Source organism: Panthera onca, chromosome F1, assembly GCF_046562875.1.
Source record: "Panthera onca isolate mPanOnc1 chromosome F1, mPanOnc1 haplotype 2, whole genome shotgun sequence".
Lineage (NCBI taxonomy): Eukaryota > Metazoa > Chordata > Mammalia > Carnivora > Felidae > Panthera > Panthera onca.
Window position 1 is genome coordinate 61,845,553 of NC_138355.1, and position 23,741 is coordinate 61,869,293.

Genomic DNA, 23,741 nt, shown 5'->3' on the forward strand with positions numbered 1-23,741 from the left:
TTTCATCTTACATCAGAAACTGTGTATTTGGCCACCAAAAAGAAAAATTCTGCTTCTACCAGTTTCTAGATCCAGTGTGATTTATGTCCTGCATTTTAAGACTGAAGGTAACTACTGAACAATTCTCATAGTTTTGCTTGTCCCTGCAATATGTGATGCCCACTTGTGATTTTTGTGTATAGACATAAATAAATGAGGGTATTTTCCCTTTGTTTTGAAACCTTTGTAATGTTGGGGACAGTCAACATTACCTACTGTCATAATAATTCCACATTACCCTGTCATGTGATTGGACCCATAATAGGATGTGATATACTTTCCCGTTAATTTATCCAGATACTGCACGGGGAGAACAGCGTGGCCTCAAGTGAAGTTGACAATGTTTACTGCTGCTGCATGGTAGCAGTTACAGCCACTTAAAGATCGTGCCTTTTAGTGTTAGTTCAAGTTAATTGACCCCTCGGGGGTTCCTGGGTGCTCTCCCCTGTTCCTTATTACCTCGGCATGCATTCACGCTTAAGCCAGACAGCATCTGCACTTGAATTTATCCAGTCGCACAGTGAAGCTTTTTAGGATTATGAAACAGCAGAGATTGAGGACAAGAAGGTTAGAGAGTTTCTCTTGAGACCAGCCATGTGTGGCAGTGGACTCCCTGCTTTTCGTTTCCCGGCATTATCCTTAGAGAAAAACAGAGAAAGCGGCCCTCTCCCCTGTCTACTTGTAGGAGATGATATATAATGATAAAGCTCTAAAGATTTTAGTTAACTGGAGCATATGAATCGAAAGCGATTGATTCCAGAGAGTACTGGAGAAACTTGATTGTTATTTACAGAATAGAAGAAACCTCCTTTCCTGATAAATCAGCGTGGACTCTGAAAGTTGAATCCTGACATCTATTTTTTTTTCCTCTCTTTTTTTTCCCTGCCTTGTCTTTACCTACAGTGTTAATGTACCGGGGTGAGGCTCTAGAAGATTTCACAGGCCCCGATTGTCGTTTCGTGAGTTTTAAAAAAGGTGACCCCGTATATGTCTACTATAAACTGGCAGGGAGACCGCCTGAAGTTTGGGCTGGAAGTGTAAGTACAAATTTGACACTTTATTTTCTTACTTTTTATTGGCTTCTGTAGGGCTATGGGTTTAAATAACTGTTTTCTTGGGGTCTTTGATGGTATTCACGTGTCCCCTCTGCTGGACTGGGAAAACAGGATGGCTGTGTGTCACCAGCAGGCATCAGGCCTGGCCCTAGGTGGGGGCTCTGTTCCTTAAACAGGCCCCAACTGCTTCTGGTTATTGCTGCTCAGCATTAAGTCATGAGCCTTATCAGCTGTGGCTCCTCCGTGCACAGGAAAGGTTGAAGTGGCGAAAACTGAAAATTCTGAACTTCATTGCCGTGAGCATTAGCCCTAATCCTGTAAACTTTGTGCAGGACTGTGTTTCAGGTGTTCATGTTTAAAGTTGATTGTGTGTTTCTTTTTTTCCAAATTATTATTTTTTAATTTTTAAAAAATGTTTATTCATTTTTGAGAGAGAGAGAGAGAGAGAGAGAGAGAGAGAAGGTGGGGGAGAGTCAGAGAGAGAAAGAGACACAGAATCCAAGCAGGCTCTGAGCTGTCAACACAGAGCCTGATGCAGGGCTTGAACCCATGAGCCATGAGATCATGACCTGAACCGAAATCAGATGCTTAACCGACTGAGCCACCCAGGTGCCCCTCTTTTTTTTTCTAAATCATTAACATTTGTGAAAGATTGGCAGGTCTGGAAATAGGCAGCTGAATCGTGTATATCGTGTATATCGTGCAAAATGCCCTTTTCACTGTGTGTTTTTCTCGTTTCCATGTTTTGTTTGCATCTTCTGGGTCAGGCTGCTGCCCACCCCCGCCCCCCACTCTTTAGACGCTTGCTCCTGGAGGGCCCCCAGCTGTTGTCTTCCTGGGCAGTTTTACAGGTGCCCTGATGGCAGATGTGGAAAGCAGTGACTCCATCGTGCTTTAGAATTTAAAAAAAATTTTTTTTAATTCAAGTATAATTAACACACCGGGTTATATTAGTGTCAGGTGTACAATATAGCAGCTCTACAATTCGATACGTTACTCGGTGCTCATCATAATAATTGTGCTCTTTAATCCCCATCACCTATTCCCCGCCCCCCCCCCCCCCCCCCCCCCCCCCGGCACCCAGCTGTTTGTTCTCTGGATTTAAGTGCCTGTTTTTTCGTTTGCCTCCTCTTTTTTTCCTTTGTTTCATCTCTTAAAGTCCACCTATGAGTGAAATCATATGGCATTTATCTTTCTTTGCCTGACTTATTTCACTTAGCATTATATACCCCCTAGGTTCATCCATGTTGTTGCAGATGGCAAGATTTCATTCTTTTTTATGTCTGAGTAATATTCCAGTGTGTGTGGTGTGTGTGTATGTGTGCACGTGCATGCATGTATGCACACGCTATGTCTTCGTCTGTTCATCTATCTATCGATGGACACTTGGCTGGCTTCCATGTTTCAACTGTTGTAAATAAAACTCGGGCTTTGATGTTTTTAATGAGGAGATTCCCTAGGAGTGACCTGATTGAAAGCCTTATGAGTTATCGTCCTTTCCTTTCTAAGAAGTGTGATGTGTGGACTGCTTCTTTACCAAAAGGAGTGAGAATTCTTCATGTGCTTAGGATTATCCAAACTTCCAGATATCCAGTCCCTGCTGTGGAAACTTTTACTTTCCATAAAATACCAGACAACAGAAAATAAGGCTTGAGAAACCTACATAAGGGGAAAAATAGGTTCATTTTGTTGGTGTTACAGATTCCTGGAGGGGGGGGGGGGGATCTTTTTTTTTTTAGTTTTTTTTTTTTTTTGACCGGGGGGGGGGGGGGGGGGAGGGGCAGAGAGAGAGGGAGACACAGAATCTGAGGCAGCTCTAGGCTCCAGCCTGTCAGTACAGAGCCTGACATGCGGCTTGAACTCATGGACTGCCAGATGGTGATCTGAGTTGAAGTCGGACACTCAGCTGACTGAGCCGCTCAGGTGCCTCCCTAGGGGTGAATCTTGAGCGACCAACTAGCTGGTTAGGTTCAGCCCTTACAATTTAGGCAGAGTCCCGGTTGAGTCACTGTGTACAAAGAAGGATCTGTTCTGCTTCCTGCAAGTCTGCCGCGTGAGATTTCTTGATAATCTTCACTCTGGGAAAGTTTTTTCCATGTACCTAGGCCTGTTTTATACACGGTGAAGTGGTTGAGTTGGAGCATTTGGTAAGTGAGCTTGACATATATGGCATTTTCCTTTGGCCATATTCACCTGTCATGGTGCCTTCTTAGGGAAGCCCTGCCCTCAGCAGCCCAGCCAGAAGGGATCTTGCTGTCTGATAACTGTTCAGGTGGCACTTTGCACTGCTCACGTGGCATCCCCTATATTGCCTTTTTTTTTTAAGTTTATATATCTATTTTGAGAGAGAAAGAGCGCATGCTGGGGCGTGAGTGGAGGAGGGGCAGAGAGACAGGGAGAGGGAGAATCCCAAGCAGGCTCTGCACTGTCAGTGTGGAGCCTGATGTGGGGCTCAATCTCACGAACTGTCCACCCAGGTGCCTCGCAGAATGACTCTTGTTTCTGTTTCTTAGTTTTCATCCTGCAGTCTTCTTTGGTTTCTTAGAGTTTTCAGATTTTAACTGCCAGTGTAGCAGTTTTTAATTACCCTATCTTATCTAATCTTCAAGGCTGTATTCTATCTAGTGCTAAGACTGGCTTTCACATATTTGCCAGATAGAACAACAGCACTCCTAATGAGGCTATTTCAGGAGTTGGTGAGAAGTAAGCCTTTTTTCCCTTGGTGGATTGGATCGGCCGCTCAGCCTCCTTCCCAGTGATCTGCTTTTCCTTCCAGACACAGTCAGTAGAGGACAGTGTGTGCCTCTCAGGAGGATGCTCTGTGTATTTTAGCTGTTAGTGCTATAGATAAACGGGGTTATTTTCTCTAGAGGTTTACTTTGCATGAAACTAGAGCTTCTTGTGTACAGTAGTATGAATTTTATTTTCTCTGCAAATACTCAAAAATCTAGTTTTTGAAAAAGCTACTACAGCCCGTTATATCAATAAATATTTGCTGTTTTATTGTAGTCATCACTTACTTTAGGAATTTTATATTCTTTTTTTTTTTTTTTTTTAAGTGTATTTATTTAAGTAATCTCTACACCCAACATGGGGCTTGAACTCAGAACCCTGAGATCAAGAGGCACACACTTTTCCAACTGAGCCGGTCAGGTGCACCTGATGTGCTCAGTTTTAACCATAAAATATACAAACACTTTCTGTTATGTAGGTCTTTTATCTACTTCAGAAATCTAGCTCTGTGTTTAGAATTAAGTTGCACGATGAAAGGAAACTTCAGTGGTTTTAGAAAAATTGACTTTAAAGTATTCTGTACTTAATTTTCATTGGAATAATAATCCGTGTAATCATCATAGCAATTATCTGTCTCTTGTGGTTGTACCTACCTACGTATCTATCTGTGTGTTTCTTCTCACTGATGAAAAGTCTGTCGTTTGTATTTCTTATACAGAATTTTGATTGGTATGTGTTTCTTTTGCCTGTTTTTTCATATAGGTTGGACGTATTTTTGGATATTTTCCAAAAGATTTAATCCAAGTAGTCCATGAATATACTGAAGAGGAGCTACGGGTTCCCACAGATGTAAGTTATGTTATGGATTTTTAATTTTAATTTTAATTTTTTTGGTTCTCAATTATAAATTGCCTTTCATATTCATCAGTTATAGTCAGTTAATGATTTTTGAAAGTCCTTGTATTTGGGCCAGAAAAAAAACAAGTTAACATTTGTGTGTCAGGTTTTAAATTAGAATCAGGTAACTTTTAAAAATAGAAAAAAAAGAAAAATGTTTGAAAAGAATTTATGGGAGACTGTGTCATTATTTGGTAATTGTCTAATATGTACAGTCATATAGGGTTTCTTTTTGCTGCTTTATATGAGAAAAAATTAAGAATTCAATATCTTTGTACTTAGTTATTAAGAGCTATACCTTTTTGTAGGCTAAAGAAGAAGGTATCTCCATTAGAAAACTTTACTCATTGAATAGCTCTTAGACATTTTAAGTGTAGAGAAATCAGATTAAATGCTAAACTATGTACTAGGTCAGAAATGCCAATTTATAATAGTTTTCTTTTTCTTTTTTTAAAGTTTATTGTTAGATTGTGCATGCAAGCGAGGGAGGGGCAGAAAGAGAGGGAGAGACAGAATTCCAAGGAGGCTGTGCATTGTCAGCACAGAGCCCAACACGGGGCTCAAACCCATGAACGATGGGATCACGACCTGAGCCAAAATCAAGAGTCCCATGGTTAGCTGCCCCTACAGTGGTTTTCTTATTACTGATTCTTTAGTGATTAAGGGATTATAGTTACGTTACAGGTTTGGAAAAGGGAACCTAAGAGATTCTGAAAAGGTCTGGTCTCAGATCTGCATGGTACTGACTGTACATCCTATAAAGCATTCATCTGGGTGCATGACATAGCTCTGTGATGGCAAGGATTCTGTGTTCTGGGATCCTTAGTCCTGCGGATCATTTTCTGGCCTTTTTTTTTTTTATTTAGTTTGAGAGAAAAGGAGAAAGAGGGGAGAAGGGGCAGAGATGGGGAGAGGGAGAGAGAATCCCAAGCAGGCTCTGTGCTATCAGAGCAGAGCCGGACGCGGGATTCGAACCCACAAATGGTGAGATTGTGACCTGAGCTGAAACCAAGAGTTAGACGCTTAGCCAAGTGAGCCACGCAGGCGCCCCTGTTTTCTGGAGTTTTAAAATGTGTGGTAATTGATGCCTACCTTCATTCAGAAATCTTTGAGCAGTTTTTTAAGTTTTTTTTGCAGTGCTACAGATATGCAGGCAGCTGGCCTAGGGCCATCGTTGGATGAGATTGGCAGAATATATGAAGTCTCAGAGCCAGTGCTGTACTTAACATTTCTTTGTAGTCTCAAGGGTCATAAAATCAGCCCCATTACCTGTCTGGCCTCATTCCTAATGAAGAGACTCCCCAGGATATAGGTGTGAGACAGCAGTTCATTGGCCGCGGTGACCTCACTTGTTTGGGAGTCTGCCTTAGTGTACCTCCACAGCATGCTTCCCTCAGTGTTAAGAAGGTGGCTTGGAAACGGATGTGGTGAAAAGAAGAAATTCATCCCTACTGCACTGGTCAGGGCTCCTCAGACTTTGGTGAGAGTTCAGTTAGGAGAAGAGAATTACCTGTGTTGGCTTTTAAACTTACTTTCCGTTTATGGCCCCATTTACGTCAAGTTGCTTACTATTGGAGGAAAGGAAGAATGTAGGTTTATGCCTAGTCCTGAAAGCAGACCTTAATGACACCTACCACCCTGATGTAGAATAGAGTATATTCCTTACTGAATCTTGTTTTCAAGTTGTACTTGAGGTAATAGTTAAGTGGGGAGCCCCCTGACACCCTTATTTGTGCCTTTAAATTTTTATTGCCCATGCACCTATAATTTAATAAGGCTGTATTTAATAAGGCTTCCTAGGCTGATTTATCTTTCCCAGCGCCAAGAAAATATGAGCCAAAAAAAAAGTCTGTGTAGACTTAGAGCCTGACAGCAAGGTGATTCTGCCTGTCTCTAGCTGGTTAAAGAGAGAAGGATAGTCTGGAGGGCACAGTGATGGGGAAGCTGGATCATCTTCCAGCTTCTCCTGTGCATATTATTATGACAGGAATTCCCAAGACATCAGGCACAGTTCTTGGGAGTTGGGGGACCCAATAAATGACACCCTGTTTTTCTCCACTTGTGCTCAGAACAAATTGAGAGACTCAGGAGTCAGGCATGTGGAGACCAGACCCAATAAATGACACCCTGTTTTTCTCCACTTGTGCTCAGAACAAATTGAGAGACTCAGGAGTCAGGCATGTGGAGACCAAAGTATCACTATTACTTACTGATAAAACTTTTTGGTGAACATGGCTTGGGTGTGCAGAAGTAATGGGTTTCCTAACTTTGTCGTGTGGAATAAGACAGATGTACCCAGCCACAGACAGGGCTAGCTAACAGGGCTGGCTAGCCTCCCCAAGGGGGCGTCCCTATAAAACTTACAGCATGGAGCGGAGAGGATATGTGTTCCCTCTAGCAGGTCCCAAACAGAAAACAGGGATGGTGCAGAGCAAACTCACCAGCCACATGAATCCTCGGGAGGAGACGATGAAGGGAAATCAGGAATATTACTCAGGTAGGAGTCCTTCTCCGTGGAAGCAGGAAACCAAGGAAAAGTGGATACCCGCTTTTATTCCCCTCCCATTACCCAAGAACAGTCATTGCCCGAGGTTGGCACAGAAGCCCCTCTAGATCCAGTTTGAGGTTAGCCTTCATTAGCACGGGTAAGAGTTTGCTCTTGCGACACGTAGTGACATGCTAATGTTTTTCTTTCTCTTACAGGAGACAGATTTTGTTTGTTTTGATGGGGGAAGAGATGATTTTGACAATTACAACGTAGAAGAGCTTTTAGGATTTTTGGAATTGTACAATTCTGCACCTGGAGATTCTGAGAAAGCTACAGAAAAAACCGGGCTTGAGGACACACCTCTTGAAGTACTTGAGGAAAGCGACCTTGCACCTGAATCTGAACTTGAACCTGAACCAGTAGAACTTAACTCAGAGGAGAGAGAAAGTGTGTTCTCAGAAAACTCGAAGGAACTCAGGGAAAGATCTGCGGCTCAGAGGAACCACCCTCACTTAAACAGCCAAGCAGATCATGCTCAGGGAGACCAGCTTGCATTTGAACCTTTTGAGGAAATGCTACAAGATAAACTGAAAGTGCCGGAAAATGAAAACAACAAAACCAGCAATGGGTCTCAGCTCTCGAGTGAACAGGAGAAGATTGATGCTTATAAACTTTTGAAAAAAGAAATGACTCTGGACTTAAAAACCAAATTTGGCTCGACTGCCGATGCCCTTGTCTCTGATGATGAGACAACCAGACTTGTTACTTCATTAGAAGATGATTTTGATGAGGAGCTGGATACTGAGTATTACACAGTTGGCAAGGAAGATGAGGAGGATGAAGAAAACTTGGACGACCTGCCGTTACTGACCTTCACACACGCTGGGGAAGATGTGAAGGTCCCAATGAAGTCTGGAGTTCAGAAATATCCAACAGATACAGAGCAGAATACAAATGAAAAGGATAAGGTTGAGGTGACTCAGCCCCCTGGCATCAAAAACTATGATCAAAATATACTAACAACCTGGGAGGATACTGTCTTCTCCTTCACAGATGGTGACAGACAAACAGGCTTGGACATAGGGAGTTCTGACCCAGAGGAAGGAAGGGAGGGTGGTGACGCATTCATCCCAGATAGCAAATGGGGGAAACCACAATCAGCACCAGATTACGCCGACCCCCAAAAAGCAGAAGATGGGCTTTTGACTGTAGAGGCCCCTAAAACAAATAATGACAAAGACCCGGAAATTCACTTTACAGGAAACGGGAGGAAAGTTGAGGAATCCAAGAAGGGCCTGGCGCAGGCTGAGATGGGGCTGGAGGGGAAGCAGGAAGGCATGAAGGCACACGGTCCTACTCAAAGCAGTGACCTCGGCTCTTTGCCAGCTGCTGGAAAGAGTAAAGACATGTCGGAATCAGCTTTTGATAACAAAGAAAATGACCTAGAAGGAGCAGCTGTTCACACGTCAAAAGGAATGCTCCACGAAGAAAAGCCTGCAGAGCGGATTTTGGAGGGTGGCTCGGAGCGTGAAGCGGTACCCAAAGCTGCAGGGAGTCAAGTGACCGAGGAAGGGATGGAGCAAGAATCCGTGGGCATCGCACCAATGCCGGGGGGTAGTCCGCATAACGCATCCAAAGACAACGCGGAAGAAGTGCGCGCTTTAGTAAGTGCACCAAAACCGCACACGCTTTCACTGGAGCCTCCACACGAAGGATTTCAAGAGGAACAGCGTCTTAAGACTGACGGTCAGCCTAGGCCTTCCCCTCCAGATGAAGCTGATTTGCCAAGAGAACCGGAAGAAGAGGGTCCCACTGTGGGAAGAAATCGTTCCTGGCCACAAGGAAAAGAGGTGGCCCATGCACGTGATAGGCAGATGGATGAGAAGTTACAGCTCTCCAAGGAAGTGGTCGAAGAGGACTCCTCAGGGGAAGAAATGGCTCCTTACAAGCCCACGGCGGGCATGCAGGAAGTGGAGACAAGAGGCCAGGTGGATAGCCTGGAAGTGCCAGGTTTCCATCCCGAGACACCAGAAGCAGAAGCTGATTACGGCCCTGAACAACTACTGGAGGATGAAAATGCTCTAAGTGCAAAACAGTCTAAAGAAAAAAGCCCTGAGATTCAAGGTGGGCGGTTAGATGTTCATCCTCAGGCCCCCGCAGGGGCCATGTTAGGCACCGTTAGTACTGATGCAGAAGCAGAAGGAAACAAAGGAGAAACTAGTAATGTCTTGGAAGTTGAAAGAGAAAGTGAAACTTTGGGCAAAGGGGTGGACCCAGGGGGCAGGGAAGCGGGTGGTGGGGTGGTGGAAAAAGAAAGCCCTCTTGTGGGTAAGAGAGCACAGAGACCATCTGAAGGAAGTGACTCTCCTGACCAAAAAAATCAGACCCCAGAGTTAGGGGAAGTGTTTGAGAATCAAGATTCTGATCGTTTTCAAGACAGCCCTGAGGAATACCTGAAGACCTCCGGGCCCGCTGAGCAGCCCCGGGTGGAAGGACTCTCCAAAGAGGACCAGGAGGACTTGGAGAGGGTGGCGGACACAGAGGGCCAGGGGTCTGCAGTTGAGGAGCACGACGGCGACCTGTGGCACTGGACTGCGCACAGGGCTGTGCAGCCGCCGCACGGGGACCCGGGGAACGACTTGCCTATCCTCAGCAGCTTCTTTAAAGACCAGCAGTCTCTGCGGCGGTTCCAGAAGTACTTCGACGTCCATGAGCTGGAAGCCATGTTCCACGAAATGTCATTAAAGCTGAAGTCCGCGCAGCGGGAGAGCCTGCCCTATAATGTGGAAAAAGTCCTGGACAAGGTCTTCCGTGCGTCTGAGTCCCAGATTCTGAGCACAGCAGAGAAGATGCTGGACGCTCGTGTGACCGAAAACCGAGAGCTGGGCACCAAGGAAAATAACATATTTGAAGAGGCGGCGGTCCTTGACGACGTTCAAGACCTGATCTATTTTGTGAGGTACAAACACTCCACCATGGAGGAGACCACGCCGCCGGCGACGGCTCCACCCACGGAGGAAGGCTGGGCTGGCGCCACGGAAGGTAAAGCGCCTGCCTGTGGCCTTGGGGAGTTGGGCTTGAGAGGCAGGTGGGGCGCAGAGTGGTTGGGGAAGTGCTTCCTGCCTTCCTGGTAAAGCTCTGTCCACAGTTTGCAGTGTGCCTAAAGGTGAGGGACAGCACTGTGACATCCACATGTCCCTTCCTGCTTTCTTTCTTTTAGGCTGGAGCGTGGGTCAGGATTTCTCATCCTGTTTTCCCCTTAGGACAGGTGAGACTGCTAGCATTTTTTTTCTTTTTATTAAAAAAAATTTTTTTAAGTTTATTTATTTATTTTGAGAGACAGAGCAGGTGGGGGAGGGGCAGAGAGAGAGAGAGAGAGAGAGAGAGAGAGAATCCCAAGCGGGCTCTGCGCTGTCAGCATGGAGGCTGATGCGGGCCTTGAACTCACAGACTGTTGAGTTCATGACGTGAGCCAAAATCAGGAATCGGGTGCTTAACCGATGGAGCCACCCAGGCACCCCAAGATTGCTAGCATTTTCAAAAGGAACCTTGACAAGCAGGTAGAGAAAGCTACAAACAAGAAAATGACGCCCCAAGTAAACCTGTTAAAAAAGTACAAGTTTCATGTAAATTATGAAAGGAATTTTTTTGGTAACTTAAGTAAATTCTTTTGTGTTGTTTTTTTAACTATGCCTTATGTGGGGCTTGAACTCACAGCACTGAGGTCAGGAGTTGCACATTCTACCTACTGAGCCAGCCACGCACCCTGAGTAAATTCCTTTTTTTTTTTTTCTTAATATTTATTTTTGAGAGACAGAGTGCGAGAGTGAGCGGGGGAGGGGCAGAGAGAGCGAGGCGGACAGAGGATCTGAAGCAGGCTCTGTGCTGACAGCAGAGAGCCTGATGCGGGGCTCAAATTCACAAACCAGTGAGATCATAACCTGAGCCAAAGTTGGAGGCTTAACAGACTGAGCCACCCAGTCGCCCCCCCACTTTAAAAAAAAAATTTTTTTTTTTTAACATTTATTTATTTTTGAGGCAGAGAGAGAGCATGAACAGGGGAGGGTCAGAGAAAGAGAGAGACACAGAATCCGAAGCAGGCTCCAAGCTCCGAGCTGTCAGCACAGAGCCCGACGCAGGGCTCGAACCCACAGACCGCGAGGTCATGACCTGAGCCGAAGTCGGATGCTTAACCGACTGAGCCATCCAGGCGCCCTGCTGCCCCCTTTTTTAAATTACAGTGTAGTTGAAACACAATGTTACATTAGTTTCCGGTGCACAGCGTAGTGACGGGGGCAGGTCTGTGTGTTCTGCTGTAGCCACCATCTGGCAGCCTACAGGCCACTACAGGACCACTGGTTGTATTCCCCACCCTGTACCTTTCACCCCTGTAACTTACTCATTCCACAACCGGAAGCCTCCGAAAGGGCTTTCGCGTGAAGTAACTGCTCTCTGACCAAGGATGAGCTGGCATCACATTTCAGGTGATGCCTTGCCTGAGTTTCTTTATCCTCACCCCCCTCAGTTTTCATCTTTTGTGGGTGTCATGTTCTTTCTTGCCTCTTTGGAGCGGTCACTTAGGTTAGTGAACTTCTCCTGGGCCCTCGGATTCTTGCATTCAGATGAATTAACCAGGGACATGACCGGGATGCAGGGCTCTCTAACACAGCACTTGACATGTGGAAGCCTTTCAGTAAATATTGATTGAACGGACCCTGAGCCAGTCTCCTAACATAACCTGATTCCTAGTTCCACGCTTTTCAGCCTGAGGTATTTAAACTGTGGCATATGATAGCATACCAGGGGGACATAAAGCCACAGAATAAATGCTGTCTTCCCAGAGGGCCAGTTTTTCTTGAGAATTTGGAGAGGGGAACATTTTTGCATGTAATCAAAGCAGATCTATTTTCCATTAGAATGCAAAACTGATGAATTTTTAGAGTAAACTGTGATGCTTTAAAGAAATTCATCTCTCGTGTGGGTCACATTGGACTCTGCCCTAAGCCTCTTGGGGAAGGAAATGGGTTCTCACTCTTTTTGACAATTAGAGGTACTCTGAAAATATTTGAAAGCTATTTCAGTAAGCTGCCTTTGGTAACGCTAGCTCTGTGAAACAAACATGCTTGTGAATGAAAGAATTCATGTTCTTTTTGTGTGGCGTAGATATTTCCTATTTCTGCCCTTGACTGGAATTCTCTTCTGCACATTCACCTGGTTGGGCATGTGTTGGGTTTGTTGAGGGGAGTTAGGGTTATTGAACCCCTTACCACAAACGGGTTTATTTATAAAATACTTCGGAATACGGGTTTCTTTGTAAATTGTAGTCATCTGTGAAGTGAGACAAAAGCAACTGAAACTCTTATTTCCCCACTCAGTCGTGCTTCCTGGGATCCTGGCATGTGGAGGGAGGGCAGTGGGAAGGTGCCCAGGGGGTGACCGGGGAGGGAGAGCTGCCCAGTGGGAGAGGCCAAGTGGGGAGTATCGTCAAGGCTTTGCCAGCCCAGTGCATTCTTCTTCCCTGTAGGAATAGAGCCACCCCTTGAAGATAGTTTCCCACAAGATCACACAGAAGACCTTAGAGCACAGATTCCCAAAGAGCCCAGCCAGTTGGATCAACTTGGGACTGGTGACAAGGGTGGCTCAGAAGTGTCACAGAAGCCGAATACTGAGAAGGACATAGACCCAGGTAAAACTTGCAGATTTTTTCTACAAAGTAGAGGTGTGTCATAAACAAGAGCTTCTAGGACGTTTGTTCTTTTTTTTTTTTTCCTTTTTTAATTATTTAGGTAATCTCTGCACCCAACGTGGGGCTCGAACTCATGACCCTGAGTCGCGTGCTCTACCAACTGAGCCAGCTAGGTGCCCCTGGACATTTGTTCCTAAAGGCGGGAAATCAAAGGGAGAATAATACAGGCATGAGTGAGTGTTAAAAAACAAGAAACCCCAGAATAGAAAGAAAAGCAGTTGAGGCAGATGGATGGAGGTCAGCAGTAGGAAAAAGGCCAGAGACTATAACCAACCAAAATATCAATGTTTGGCTCTCATTACTCACGTAAATAATTTCAATCTAAACTATTATTCTTCAAAGGCCTTATGTTCTCAAACAGTAGTTTTCAACCAGACCAGCCGGCATCAGAAACTCTGGGGGTGGAGACCAGCAAGCTGTGTTTAACAAGCCCTCCAGGAAATTCTGATCAGATGAAAGTTTGAGAGGCACTGCTTTATTTATTTATTTTCTTCAGTGTATTTATTTTGAGAGAGAGCACAAGCGGGGAGGAGCAGAGAGAGAGAGAAGACAGAAAGTCTGAAGCAGGTTCCATGTTGACAGCAGAGAGCCCGTAACGGGGCTTGAACTCCTGAACTGTGAGATCATGATCTGAGCCAAAGTTGGAGGCTTAACTGACTGAGCCACCCAGGCGCCCCAAGAGCCACTGCTTTAAAACCCACAAATTCTTCTCCCCGTCTCCCGCCCCCAGTAGAATACAGTGTGGCTCAGGTCTTGTGTTAATTTGCTACCTGGACATGGCAAAAACCTTCTTAAAAACAGTGAAGGGGATATTTACGCCTAGGTGTCTGTACACCGTAGGGAGCAGTACAGAAACTTGTGCATCGTGTCGTGGTCCCGTGTGGCCTGACACCAGTGTGTCAGCATTAATCACAGAGCGCAGCAAACACTCAGTGGAGAGCAACTCACTTCATTTGGATTGAGGAGACGGTTTAAAAACAAGACGACAAGCCCAATAATGGCATCAACAGGTTGCCACTGAAGAAAGGCTAATTGTGTTATTTTGTGTGTCCGCTGTGGGGGGTGGTGTGTGTGGTACCATTACTGGTCCCGTGTCCTTCGAGGTTGTGGTCTGTAACCCGGGATAAAGCGCTACCCGTGAGACCTGGTAGCACCCTGTGGGCCTTCAGGAGAAGCCACGGCGTGCGCAGGAATTCTGTAATTGGGGAAGAGATGACCTGTCAGAGGCCTCCCGTGTTCCGAGGACGTTGCATTCATGTATCATCCTCTCTAGTTCTAAAGTCTTTATCTCAAAAAGAGCCAAAAGAGTTTTTTCAGCTTGTTGAAAATGAGTCATACGCCACGATGTCTCGTTAACGCTCTTGCTCAGAAACTTTCAAGGCTAGGAAAACCTCTGCTTGCAGAATTAAAAACAGATTTTTTGCCCGGTCCTTCCGAGTTCTGCCACAGGATGACATGAGCTACGCTTACAGGCTCATCTTCCCAAATGTCCCTTCATGCATCTCAGCCGCCCTGACTGTGGACACTTCCCCAGGGGTCACAGTCATAGATCCATCGTGAATGGAGTCTCTGGGTGGGGAGAGAGTCCCCTCCTCCGCCCCTCACTAACCACTTGCTGAGCTCCTAGCTGTTTACAGAACGGGCCCAGCCTCAACTAATTCAAACTGAGGTCACCTCCCCGCCACCTCCTCTAGTGAAACCCTTTCAGGCTCAGCAGAGCTTCAGGCCAGCCCCGGCTCTGTAAGCAGTTCCCGTTAGCGTCTCTGGGCGTTTACCTTGTTCTCTTTTGTGTAGCTGTCATTCATCTGTGAGGGAGCAGTCACCTGCCAGGGGCCAGACACCGTGCTAAGCACGGGTGCAGTCCACCTGCGGGTCTGCAAGCTGACGCTTTTCTACTCAGCGGTTGCCTGAAGTTTCTAACACAATGCTTCACCGGCACTGAATGAACATCTGGTAAATGCAACTGTGTCCGTGTGGGAAAAAAAAAAAAAACAACAACCCATAAGATTCTGCTTTTCTCAATTCCCATGACTAAATACTGTTCAGAGAGCAGTTGTTTTGCCGGAGACATGATGGGAGACCTGGTGAGGGGTAGGGTGTGTTGGAGATACGTTCATTTCATAATGGAAGGGCGTGATGGCTCGAATGGGTGTTCTGAATTTTCTTCTCTCTAGAATTCTTTAAGAGCGTAATTATATAAGTTATATACGTCTTTATATAAGACCTATAGAAACTGTGTCTTTTTTTTTTTAGTAAATATGTTTTAATTTTATCTCAAGTTACCTCTACGCCCAACTTGGGGCTCAAACTCATGACCCTGAGATCAAGAGCCACGTGCTCTACTGACTGAGCCAGCCAGGTGCCCCTATAAGTCTGTATACGTCTTTAAGAGAAGCCACTGACTCATACTCGGTGGGCACTCAATAAATATTTTAAACGAAGAGAAACAAGTCTTACTCTAAAGCATATTATAAAATATTAATTTTCACCCTCAATTTTAGGGATAATTCCAACAGAAAGCAGTCCTGTTGATGCTGTTGATGCAAAAAAGAAACTAGAAACAAATGCTGAAGAGCCAGCAAGTGTCTCACCTTTGGAAAATGCAATTCTTATAATATATTCATTCATAATTTATTTAACTAAGACGGTAAGTTCGACATACATAGCTTCTTCAGATAGAGTTATCGATTAATTATGGTTTTTGAGTTGATCTTGAGCATGAGGTCAAGAACTTAAAATTACTGCTGATCCTTTGACTTTAGCCTCTGAAACGGGCCACCTGTGTATAATTTGATGGGTTCTTAGCTCAGATCTGCGGTGTGTCAGAGCCGGGCATAGACAAACCTGTAAAACATGGCTCTTCCCCAGCAGGACCTTTTAGTCCAGCAGGGAGATAAAGACCTTCACTGGGGACATAATATGATACGGGCAGAGAGGATTTTCCCGATGGGAGAATGATGTGTTGGATACACTGATTTCGTTTTGGTGGGAGGATGGGCAGAGAAGGTCAGAAGTTTCGGCAGGAGCTGAAGGACAAATGGGAGTTTGATATGTGTTGCTGAATAGACGGTGGAGAGGGAGGTAGCATGTGGTTCGACCGAGGAAATAACATGTTCAGAGAGATGGATGGTATTACAAAGAGAAGGCCTTTGGGGGAAGCCAGGGAAGCCTTTTTGGTGTTGAATAGTTGAGGGTGTGGTTGGAAGGCGTCTTTTGGAGGGAGATAGGGAGATCGGTAAAGGAAGTTGTGTGTTGTGACAGGTAGTGCTACGCTCTTTGGGATTGGGATCCTTGGAAGGTTTTAAGCGGAAAGGGATGTGGTTAGATTTGTGTCTTAGAAAGAGTCACTTATGGCAGAGTATTCAGATTTATCTTTCTTAGGGAGTCAGGATTCAAATGAGACATTTAATCTGCCTGGAAGCATATTTAAGCTTTTTAGGACTTAGCTCCCCCTTGTGGTATTTGTTGAAATTGGACATTTTTCGGTAAATTGTGGGAATGAGCAAGCTTTTCAGAAGCTGGAGGCCAAGTTGTCCTTGGACCTGTAAAGAAAAGTATCCTCCCCCATAAAACTATTTTTCCACTACGTTCTGTTATTTCAAGACTTGTGTAGGAAAGAGGATCCCCCCCCCCCCCCCCCCCCGCCCCGTTCCATAAAAATGCATGAGTTTTGAGCCAGGATTATCTGGTTTCAAATCCCAGATTCATCATTGAGAAGCTTCAGCAAATTACTGAGCTCCGTTTAGCTGTCCTACATCTTCCAAATGCTGATAATACCCACTGCAATTGTTGTAAGAATTAAATGACTTGATAACAAAGTGTTCAGTGCAGTGCCTGGCATTTGTAGGATCTCACCACCCTCTGCCTGCTTCTCATTTGGATGGTCAGAGGGAAGCATAAAAACACTGGATACCCAGGGAATTCAGGAGAAAGGCCACCGGGAAGAGTTTTTAGCTTTCTCCATGGTTGTGGTGGTTAGCAGCCCCCCAGGTAAAGGTGTGTATGACCTGTGCAGTTAGAATAATGACATTTTCAGTGATTAAGGCAGTTTCAGAATTCGAATTTTATCATCAGAATGAATCATTGTCACTTCAAAAATTTAACAGCCTCCAGATGTGGAAGGAGTTCTTTATTCATTTTGTTTGTGGATATGCACAGACCCCCTTTCTAGGCCCACTTGGGGGCCACAGATGTGGTATAAAACAGGGTCTCTGCTTGGGGATGGTGGGAGAAGGCACAGACGGGAATGGCCAGGGAAAAGGGCACAATGTTACAAAGTAACATGAACTTCAAAGGTGTTGTCAAGAAAGCATTTCGACGGCCCAGTATGTGCAGAGTGTTGTGCTAGGAATAGAAGATTCTGAGAGGTATAAAGCATGATTCTGATTTTGGAAAGGTTTAAGAAAAGGGCATATCAGGTATGTGAAAACTGAGAAAATGGAAAATATCTTGAAGCAGTTTTTGTGAAATATCAAGTAGTATAGATAATTCTTTGGTAAGGCTGGGGAGTACTGGGGTGCTGACTTGTTCAGGAAAACTGGACCAGAAGTCAGATTCATGGATCCACCATTGATGGAATCTTGGAGCTGGAAGGGACCTTCGGGGGCAGCTTGTCCAGCTTCACTAATTGCAGAAATGTCCTCTTAGTCACCTGGCAGGTAGTTAGGAGATCTGGGTGTCAACAGCTCCTTGTGTGAACAACCTAACCTTACAGGGCCATATGTGGCCCTGTTGGCTCACTCATTCTCTTATTGACTCTAGAGTTTCCTTGCGTGATTCCTTCTTGTAGAATCTAATTCTTCTTCTGTATAGTAACTCTGAATGTTTGAAGTGATGCTTTAATTTTTTAAGTGTTTTATCACGGAAAGTTTCAAACATACAAAAGCAGAAGTAATTGTAAAATGAATCCATGGCCTATTCCCAAGTTGACAGTAATTCCTTAATATCATCCAATATTTGGCACATTAAAAATCCCCTTTCCTACTTTTAAAAATTATTTTTGTTCAAATCAGGATCCTGCTGGGGTCCAGATATTATAGAAGGTTGCCATATGTCTTAAATCAACCTTAGTCAGATATAAATGACATACGATAAAGGTTACCCATTTTAAGAATACAGCTCAGTGAGTTTTAACAAATGTATTCGCTCATGTTAAAACAATCATAACCAAGACATGGAACATTTCCTTCATTCAGAGGAGTTTCCTCATGTACCTTCTCAGTGTGTCTCCTTTACCGCTGGCTCCCGGCAACACTGAATTTCACTGTAGGTTCTGTTTGCCCGTTGGAGAATTATAAGTATAAAATGGACTCATACCTAGGAGTGAAACTGCCCTGCCACATGGTAAGTTTGTTTTAGCTGGAAAGGAGCGGCCAAACAATTCTCAAGAGTGACTGTCCAGTTTCTACTTCCATAGCAATTTATGGGACTTCCATTTGGTCACGTATTTGCTAACATTTGATATTATCGGTCATAAATTTTAGACATTCTAGTAGATATGTCTTTGTGGGTTTTTAAAAAATTTTTTTAAGTTTATTTTTTTATTTTGAGAGAGAGAAAAAATGCATGAGTGGGGAGGGGCAGAGAGAAGGAGATAGAATCCCACCTGGGGCTTTATCCCATGATGGTGAGATCATGACCTGAGCCAAAATCAAGAGTTGGACGCCTGACTGAGCCATCCAGGCGCCCTTTGTGGGTTTTTGTTTTTTTTTTTAAGTTTATTCATCTTTGAGAGATAGAGAGAGACAGAGCATGAGCGGGGAAGGGGCAGAGAGAGGAAGACACAGAATCCGAAGCAGGCTCCAGGCTCTGAGCTGTCAGCACAGAGCCTGATGTGGGGTCGAACTCACGGAACCACAAGATCATGACTCGAGCCTAAGTCAGACACTCAACCGACTGAGCCACCCAGGCACACCCCCCTTTGTGGTTTTAATTGTATTTCTTGGTGATATATGATGAGTACTTTTTCACATGACCATGTTGGGTGTTCATGTGCGAAATAGCTTTTCAGATCTTTTGTCCCCCTTGTTAAAGTTTATTTATTTAAGTAATCTCTGCACTCAGTGTGGAGCTCAAAGTCACAACCCGGAGATCAAGAGTCACATCTCTTCCAACTGAGCCAGCCAGGCGCACCTCTTTTGCCCTTTCTTAAATTATTTTTTTTCCTCATAAATATTAAGATCTAAGAGTTCTTCATGTATTTTGGTTATAACTTCTTTGTCAAATATATATTATGAATAATTTTTTCAGTCTATGGCTTGGCCTTTCAGTTTCTTAACGTTGCTTTTGAAGAGCAAATTTGTAATTTTGGTGAATACGATTTTATTAATTTTTACTTTTATGGTTAGTGCATTTTATTTCCTGCCTGAGGAGTCATAGGTCCTTCCAATGATGCAAATGTTTTCTCATACTTTCTTCTAGAAGTTTTATAGTTATACCTTTCATGCTCAGGTCTCTGTTCTGTGTTGAGTTAATTTTTGTGAATGGTGTCAAGTTTCATATTTTTCTTCTATGGACATCAGTTGCTCCTGTGGCATTTCTTTTCCCTTCCGATTACCTTGGCCCTTGAGTAGAAATCAGCTGACCATATTTGTGTGTCCGTCTGCACTCTGTTCAATTGATCTGTATTTCTATCCTAAGATAACACACTTTTCTGATTGGTATAGCTTTATAGTAGGTCTCGGAGTCGGCAGAATTGTTTTTGGCTATTTCAGTTCCTTTGCATTTCCATATAAATTTTAGAACCAACTTCCGGAGATTTTATTTGTTACTATGTTGAATCCGTAGATGTGTTTCGGAAGAATCAATATCAACAAATATTAAGGCAACTAATCCGTGAAGTAAGTTCATCTCCACATTTAGATCTTTTGTTTCTCAGTAGAATTTTGTAGGTCTCAGGTACAGGTTTCACACAGATTTTGTGTGCCTTTGTATTTTATGATTTTTGATGTAAAATTGTGTTTTTCTTACATGTCATTTACCATTGTTTTGTGCTGATACATAGAAACACAACTGGTTTTGTATATTTGTATCTTCAAACCTTATTGAATTTATTAGTTCTAGGACCTTTTTTTGTAGATTTCATAGGATTCTCTGTGTAGATAGGTGATTACGTCATCTGTGAATAAACACCTTTCAGAAAAGTCAGGTTAATGAAACATAATTACCTTTAGTAAAATTCACTCTTGCTCTGGACAGTTTGATGAGTCTTCACATTATTTCTTTAGATTTTTTTGTTTCCCTCCTCTCTTGCCTTTCCTTCTGGGACTCCAATTACACGTAAGTTAGACCACTTCATGTAGTTCCACAGGTCACTGAGGCCCTGTTCTTTTCTGTTGTTTTCCAGCTTTCTAGGTCTTTGCTTCAGTTTAGGTATTCCTATTGCTGTCTTCATGGTCATTGATCTTTAAAAAAAAATTTTTTTTTAATTTTTAAAGTTTATTAGTTTATTCTGAGAGAGAGAGAAAACACGAAAGGAGGGACAGAGAGAGAGAATCCTAAGCAGGCTCAGTGATTAAGCCTGACACGGGACTTGATCCCATGAGAGAGACCATGACCTGAGCCAAAACCAAGAAGAGTGACGCTCGACCGACTGAGCCAGCAGGTGCTGCCTCCTCATTCATCTTTCATAGTATCTAATCTGTGGTTCAGCCCATCAAGTGAATTTTTCATTTCTGGTAGTTTAATTTTCAGCTCTGAATGTTCTACTTGGTTCTGTTTATATCTTCCACCTTTTGTCAGTATGGCCAAGGTCAACTTCAAAATATTCTTTTCAAATTTTTTCAGAAAAAAATAAAGAAATTTTTTCAAGCCAATTGTCATCTCTGTTGCAACTTCTTGTTTTTTTTTTTTTTTCTTTTTTTTTTTTCTTTTTCTTTAGAGAGAGAGAGAGGAAAAAAAAGACCATGAGCAGGGGAGGGGCAGAGAGGGAGAGAGAATCCTAAGCAAGGCTCTGTGCTGTTAGCACAGAGCCTGACTCAGGGTTCAATCCCATGAATTGTGAGATCCTGACCTGAGCTGAAATCAAGAGTCAGATGCTTAACTGTCTGAGCCACCCAGGCGCCCCTCTTGGTCTGTTTTTACAGATTGATTTGTCTCCTACTCATGGGATATTCCTGTGGGTGTTTTTTGTTTTTTGGTTTTTGGTTTTTTTTTTTTTACATGTCGACCTACTTTCCTGCTTTTTTTACACATAGTGATTCCAGTGGTTCCTTGTTGTTGCTGGGTGCCAGGTGCTGTGAATGTTACATTGTTGAGCGCCTGGTTTTTAGTGACTGTTTTAAAATGTTGAGGTTTGCTTTGCTAGACAGTTGTTACTTGTGGACCAGCTTGATCCTTTCTAGTCTTATTTTTAAGACTTTTTTAAGATTGTGTATATAGTTGCCTTGACTCTAGAGGTAGTATAGCCCTACTCCTAAGGCGTGATTCTTCTGGAATCTACTGAATGCCAGGCAATGTCAGGTCACTCTAACTGACTGGAGCGCAATTTGCTTCCCATGCCTGTGTAGAACTCTGGGATTTGTTCAGCTTTCAGAATGGTGGCAGCTATTCTTTTCATCTGAGGGGTTTTTTTTGCCCGTCCTTAGAGAATCTTACCTTAGGCAGATCTGCTTCAAATTCAGCAAAGACTGAAGGAAACCCCTTCACGGATTTCTGGAACTCTTTTTCTTTGTAGCCCCCGTCTTTGTGGTACCTTTCCCTGCACATTTCAGTAACCTCGGTCTCCCTGAACTCTGGCCTTCTCCTCTTCAGGGAGATTGGTGGGCTCTGTGAGGCTTCTCCCTGTGCTGAGGTGAGAATGTGTCTCCAGGCAGGAAGCTGGTTGACCAGCAGGCTCACCTCCTTGTTTTCCCTTCCTTCAGGGGTCACGGTTGTGTGCGGCCTGTTGTTCTCCACCTGAAAATTGTGTTTTTCATGTGTTTTGTCCAGTTTTCTAGTTATTTCAGTGGGAGGGCAAGTGTACCCTTTCCTCTGCCTATAGATTTTCTCCTTTTGTTTGTTGTTGTTGGAATGTATTCATTGAAGAAACGGTTTGTTTGGCCTCTAGAGGCTATATCGTGTTCTGCATTTTGCTAACTACATTCCCCAGTGTAACTGAACATGTTTCTCTGACTCTTTGTATTTGCTGGGAATTAGTAGTCCGATTCAGTTTCAATATTGATTGGCAAGGATACTTAACAGGAGATGTTTGCTTTCAGCAGGAGGCATCTAATGTATAGATGTCCCTCTACTTTTTGTTTTTTAATTTTTTTTAATGTTTATTTTTGAGGGAGAGAGAGAGAGAGAGAGAGAGAGAGAGACAAAGCATGAGTGAGGGAGGGGCAGAGAGAGAGTGAGACACGGAATCTGAAGCAGGTCCAGGCTCTGAGCTGTCAGCACAGAGCCCAGCGCAGGGCTCGAACTCACAGACTGCGAGATCATGACCTGAGCCGAAGTTGGAAACTCAACCAACTGAGCCACCGAGGCAACATCCCTGGATGTCCCTCTACTTTTGATGTCACTAGTCATTGGTGACATTGACTAAGTCTGTTAATATATTATGGTGCAAAATGGTGATAGGGGATTGCTTCTCGCCCTTTTGGCTAAGATCAAGCGTAAAATGGTGAGATGGTGATTATATTGTTGCTGCTTCATTTAAAGGCTGGGATATTTCTTCAAAAAGAAACATAGTCAAGTATTGTTTACACTGAGATTTACTTTGTATAGTATAAATATTTGATTCTTTCTATTTAAATAGTTTCCAAAATAATGGCTTGGTTTCCTGGCTTTATCCAGAGATGTCCAGAGGGGTTTTTTGGTGTATTTCTTCTAACTCTATTCTAATGATTATTACAATGTCATGAATTTGAAAATAGTTGGTGTGTTTCAATCCACTGTAGTTCTTATTCTTACCAGTGCTCAATTTCTCCCACTTTTGGCTAGTGGGAGCCTCTTCAGCTTGGCTTCGGAGCCTTTTGGACACCACTCAGTGGTCACTGACACCTTCCTTGCTTTCTAGTGTGACAGCGTGTTCTAATCCTCTACATTTCCTGCCTGCACCTTGAAGGAGTTATTTCTTTAAGGAGCCCCTGATTTCTTTGAATGGGAAATAGTATTTAAAAGCTGCATTCTGGATATGAAGATGCTTATTTCTTTTGAGTTGGGATTTCTAGGCCTTTTCAGAGGGCAAGGCTAAGAAAGACATGGAGTTTTTTGTGTGTTTCAGTATTCATCTTGGTTCCATATGGATACTCCCAAAATAAAATCAGGATGCTAGAGGGATTTTACTTAACCTCATCTATCTTACACATGTATTTTCTTTCTCCAGTGTCGGAAATCCCAGTTTTCAATGATGTCAACATATTTACTTCATTTTACAGTAGTCACACAACAATATTAAAAACACCAATACCAACACTGCCACCCACGATATATTATTGAAAATGTTTTCAGGATATTTTTCAGCTATATCCCACTAGTGCATACTTGAAATAATTCCTTTCTGTCATCCTGCCATCAACTTGATACAGTTAGGTTAATTGTTTCATTTTTGCTTTCACTTTTTAGGGATTGCTTTTAAATGTATTTGTTTGTTTTGTTTTACAAGTATCTAACATATTTATAAGATCCAAAGCCAATTTATAAAACAAATGCTCTGGAGAAGTCAAGGTTTTGTCCCAGGTCCACTGAACCTGTTGTTACCCTCCTCTATGGATAATTTTTAAAATTAATTTCATTATCTTATCATTTAAAAATAAGCACAAGGGGGGCTGCCTGGGTGGCTCAGTCGGTTGGGTGGCCGACT

The 23,741-nt window shown here is 43.6% G+C and overlaps 1 protein-coding gene across 3 annotated transcripts in view; it reads left to right on the forward strand.

The window, feature by feature from the left end:
* The window catches only part of MIA3 (MIA SH3 domain ER export factor 3), a 54,978-nt gene that overhangs the window by 2,158 nt on the left and 29,079 nt on the right, over nucleotides 1-23,741 (forward strand). For all 3 annotated transcript variants that reach the window (XM_060644404.3, XM_060644406.3, XM_060644407.3), the window contains exons 2-6: nucleotides 943-1,076; nucleotides 4,590-4,676; nucleotides 7,428-10,254; nucleotides 12,737-12,898; nucleotides 15,460-15,605. In XM_060644404.3, coding sequence (XP_060500387.3) covers nucleotides 943-1,076; nucleotides 4,590-4,676; nucleotides 7,428-10,254; nucleotides 12,737-12,898; nucleotides 15,460-15,605 — 3,356 coding nt within the window. The remainder of the gene's footprint in view (nucleotides 1-942; nucleotides 1,077-4,589; nucleotides 4,677-7,427; nucleotides 10,255-12,736; nucleotides 12,899-15,459; nucleotides 15,606-23,741) is intronic.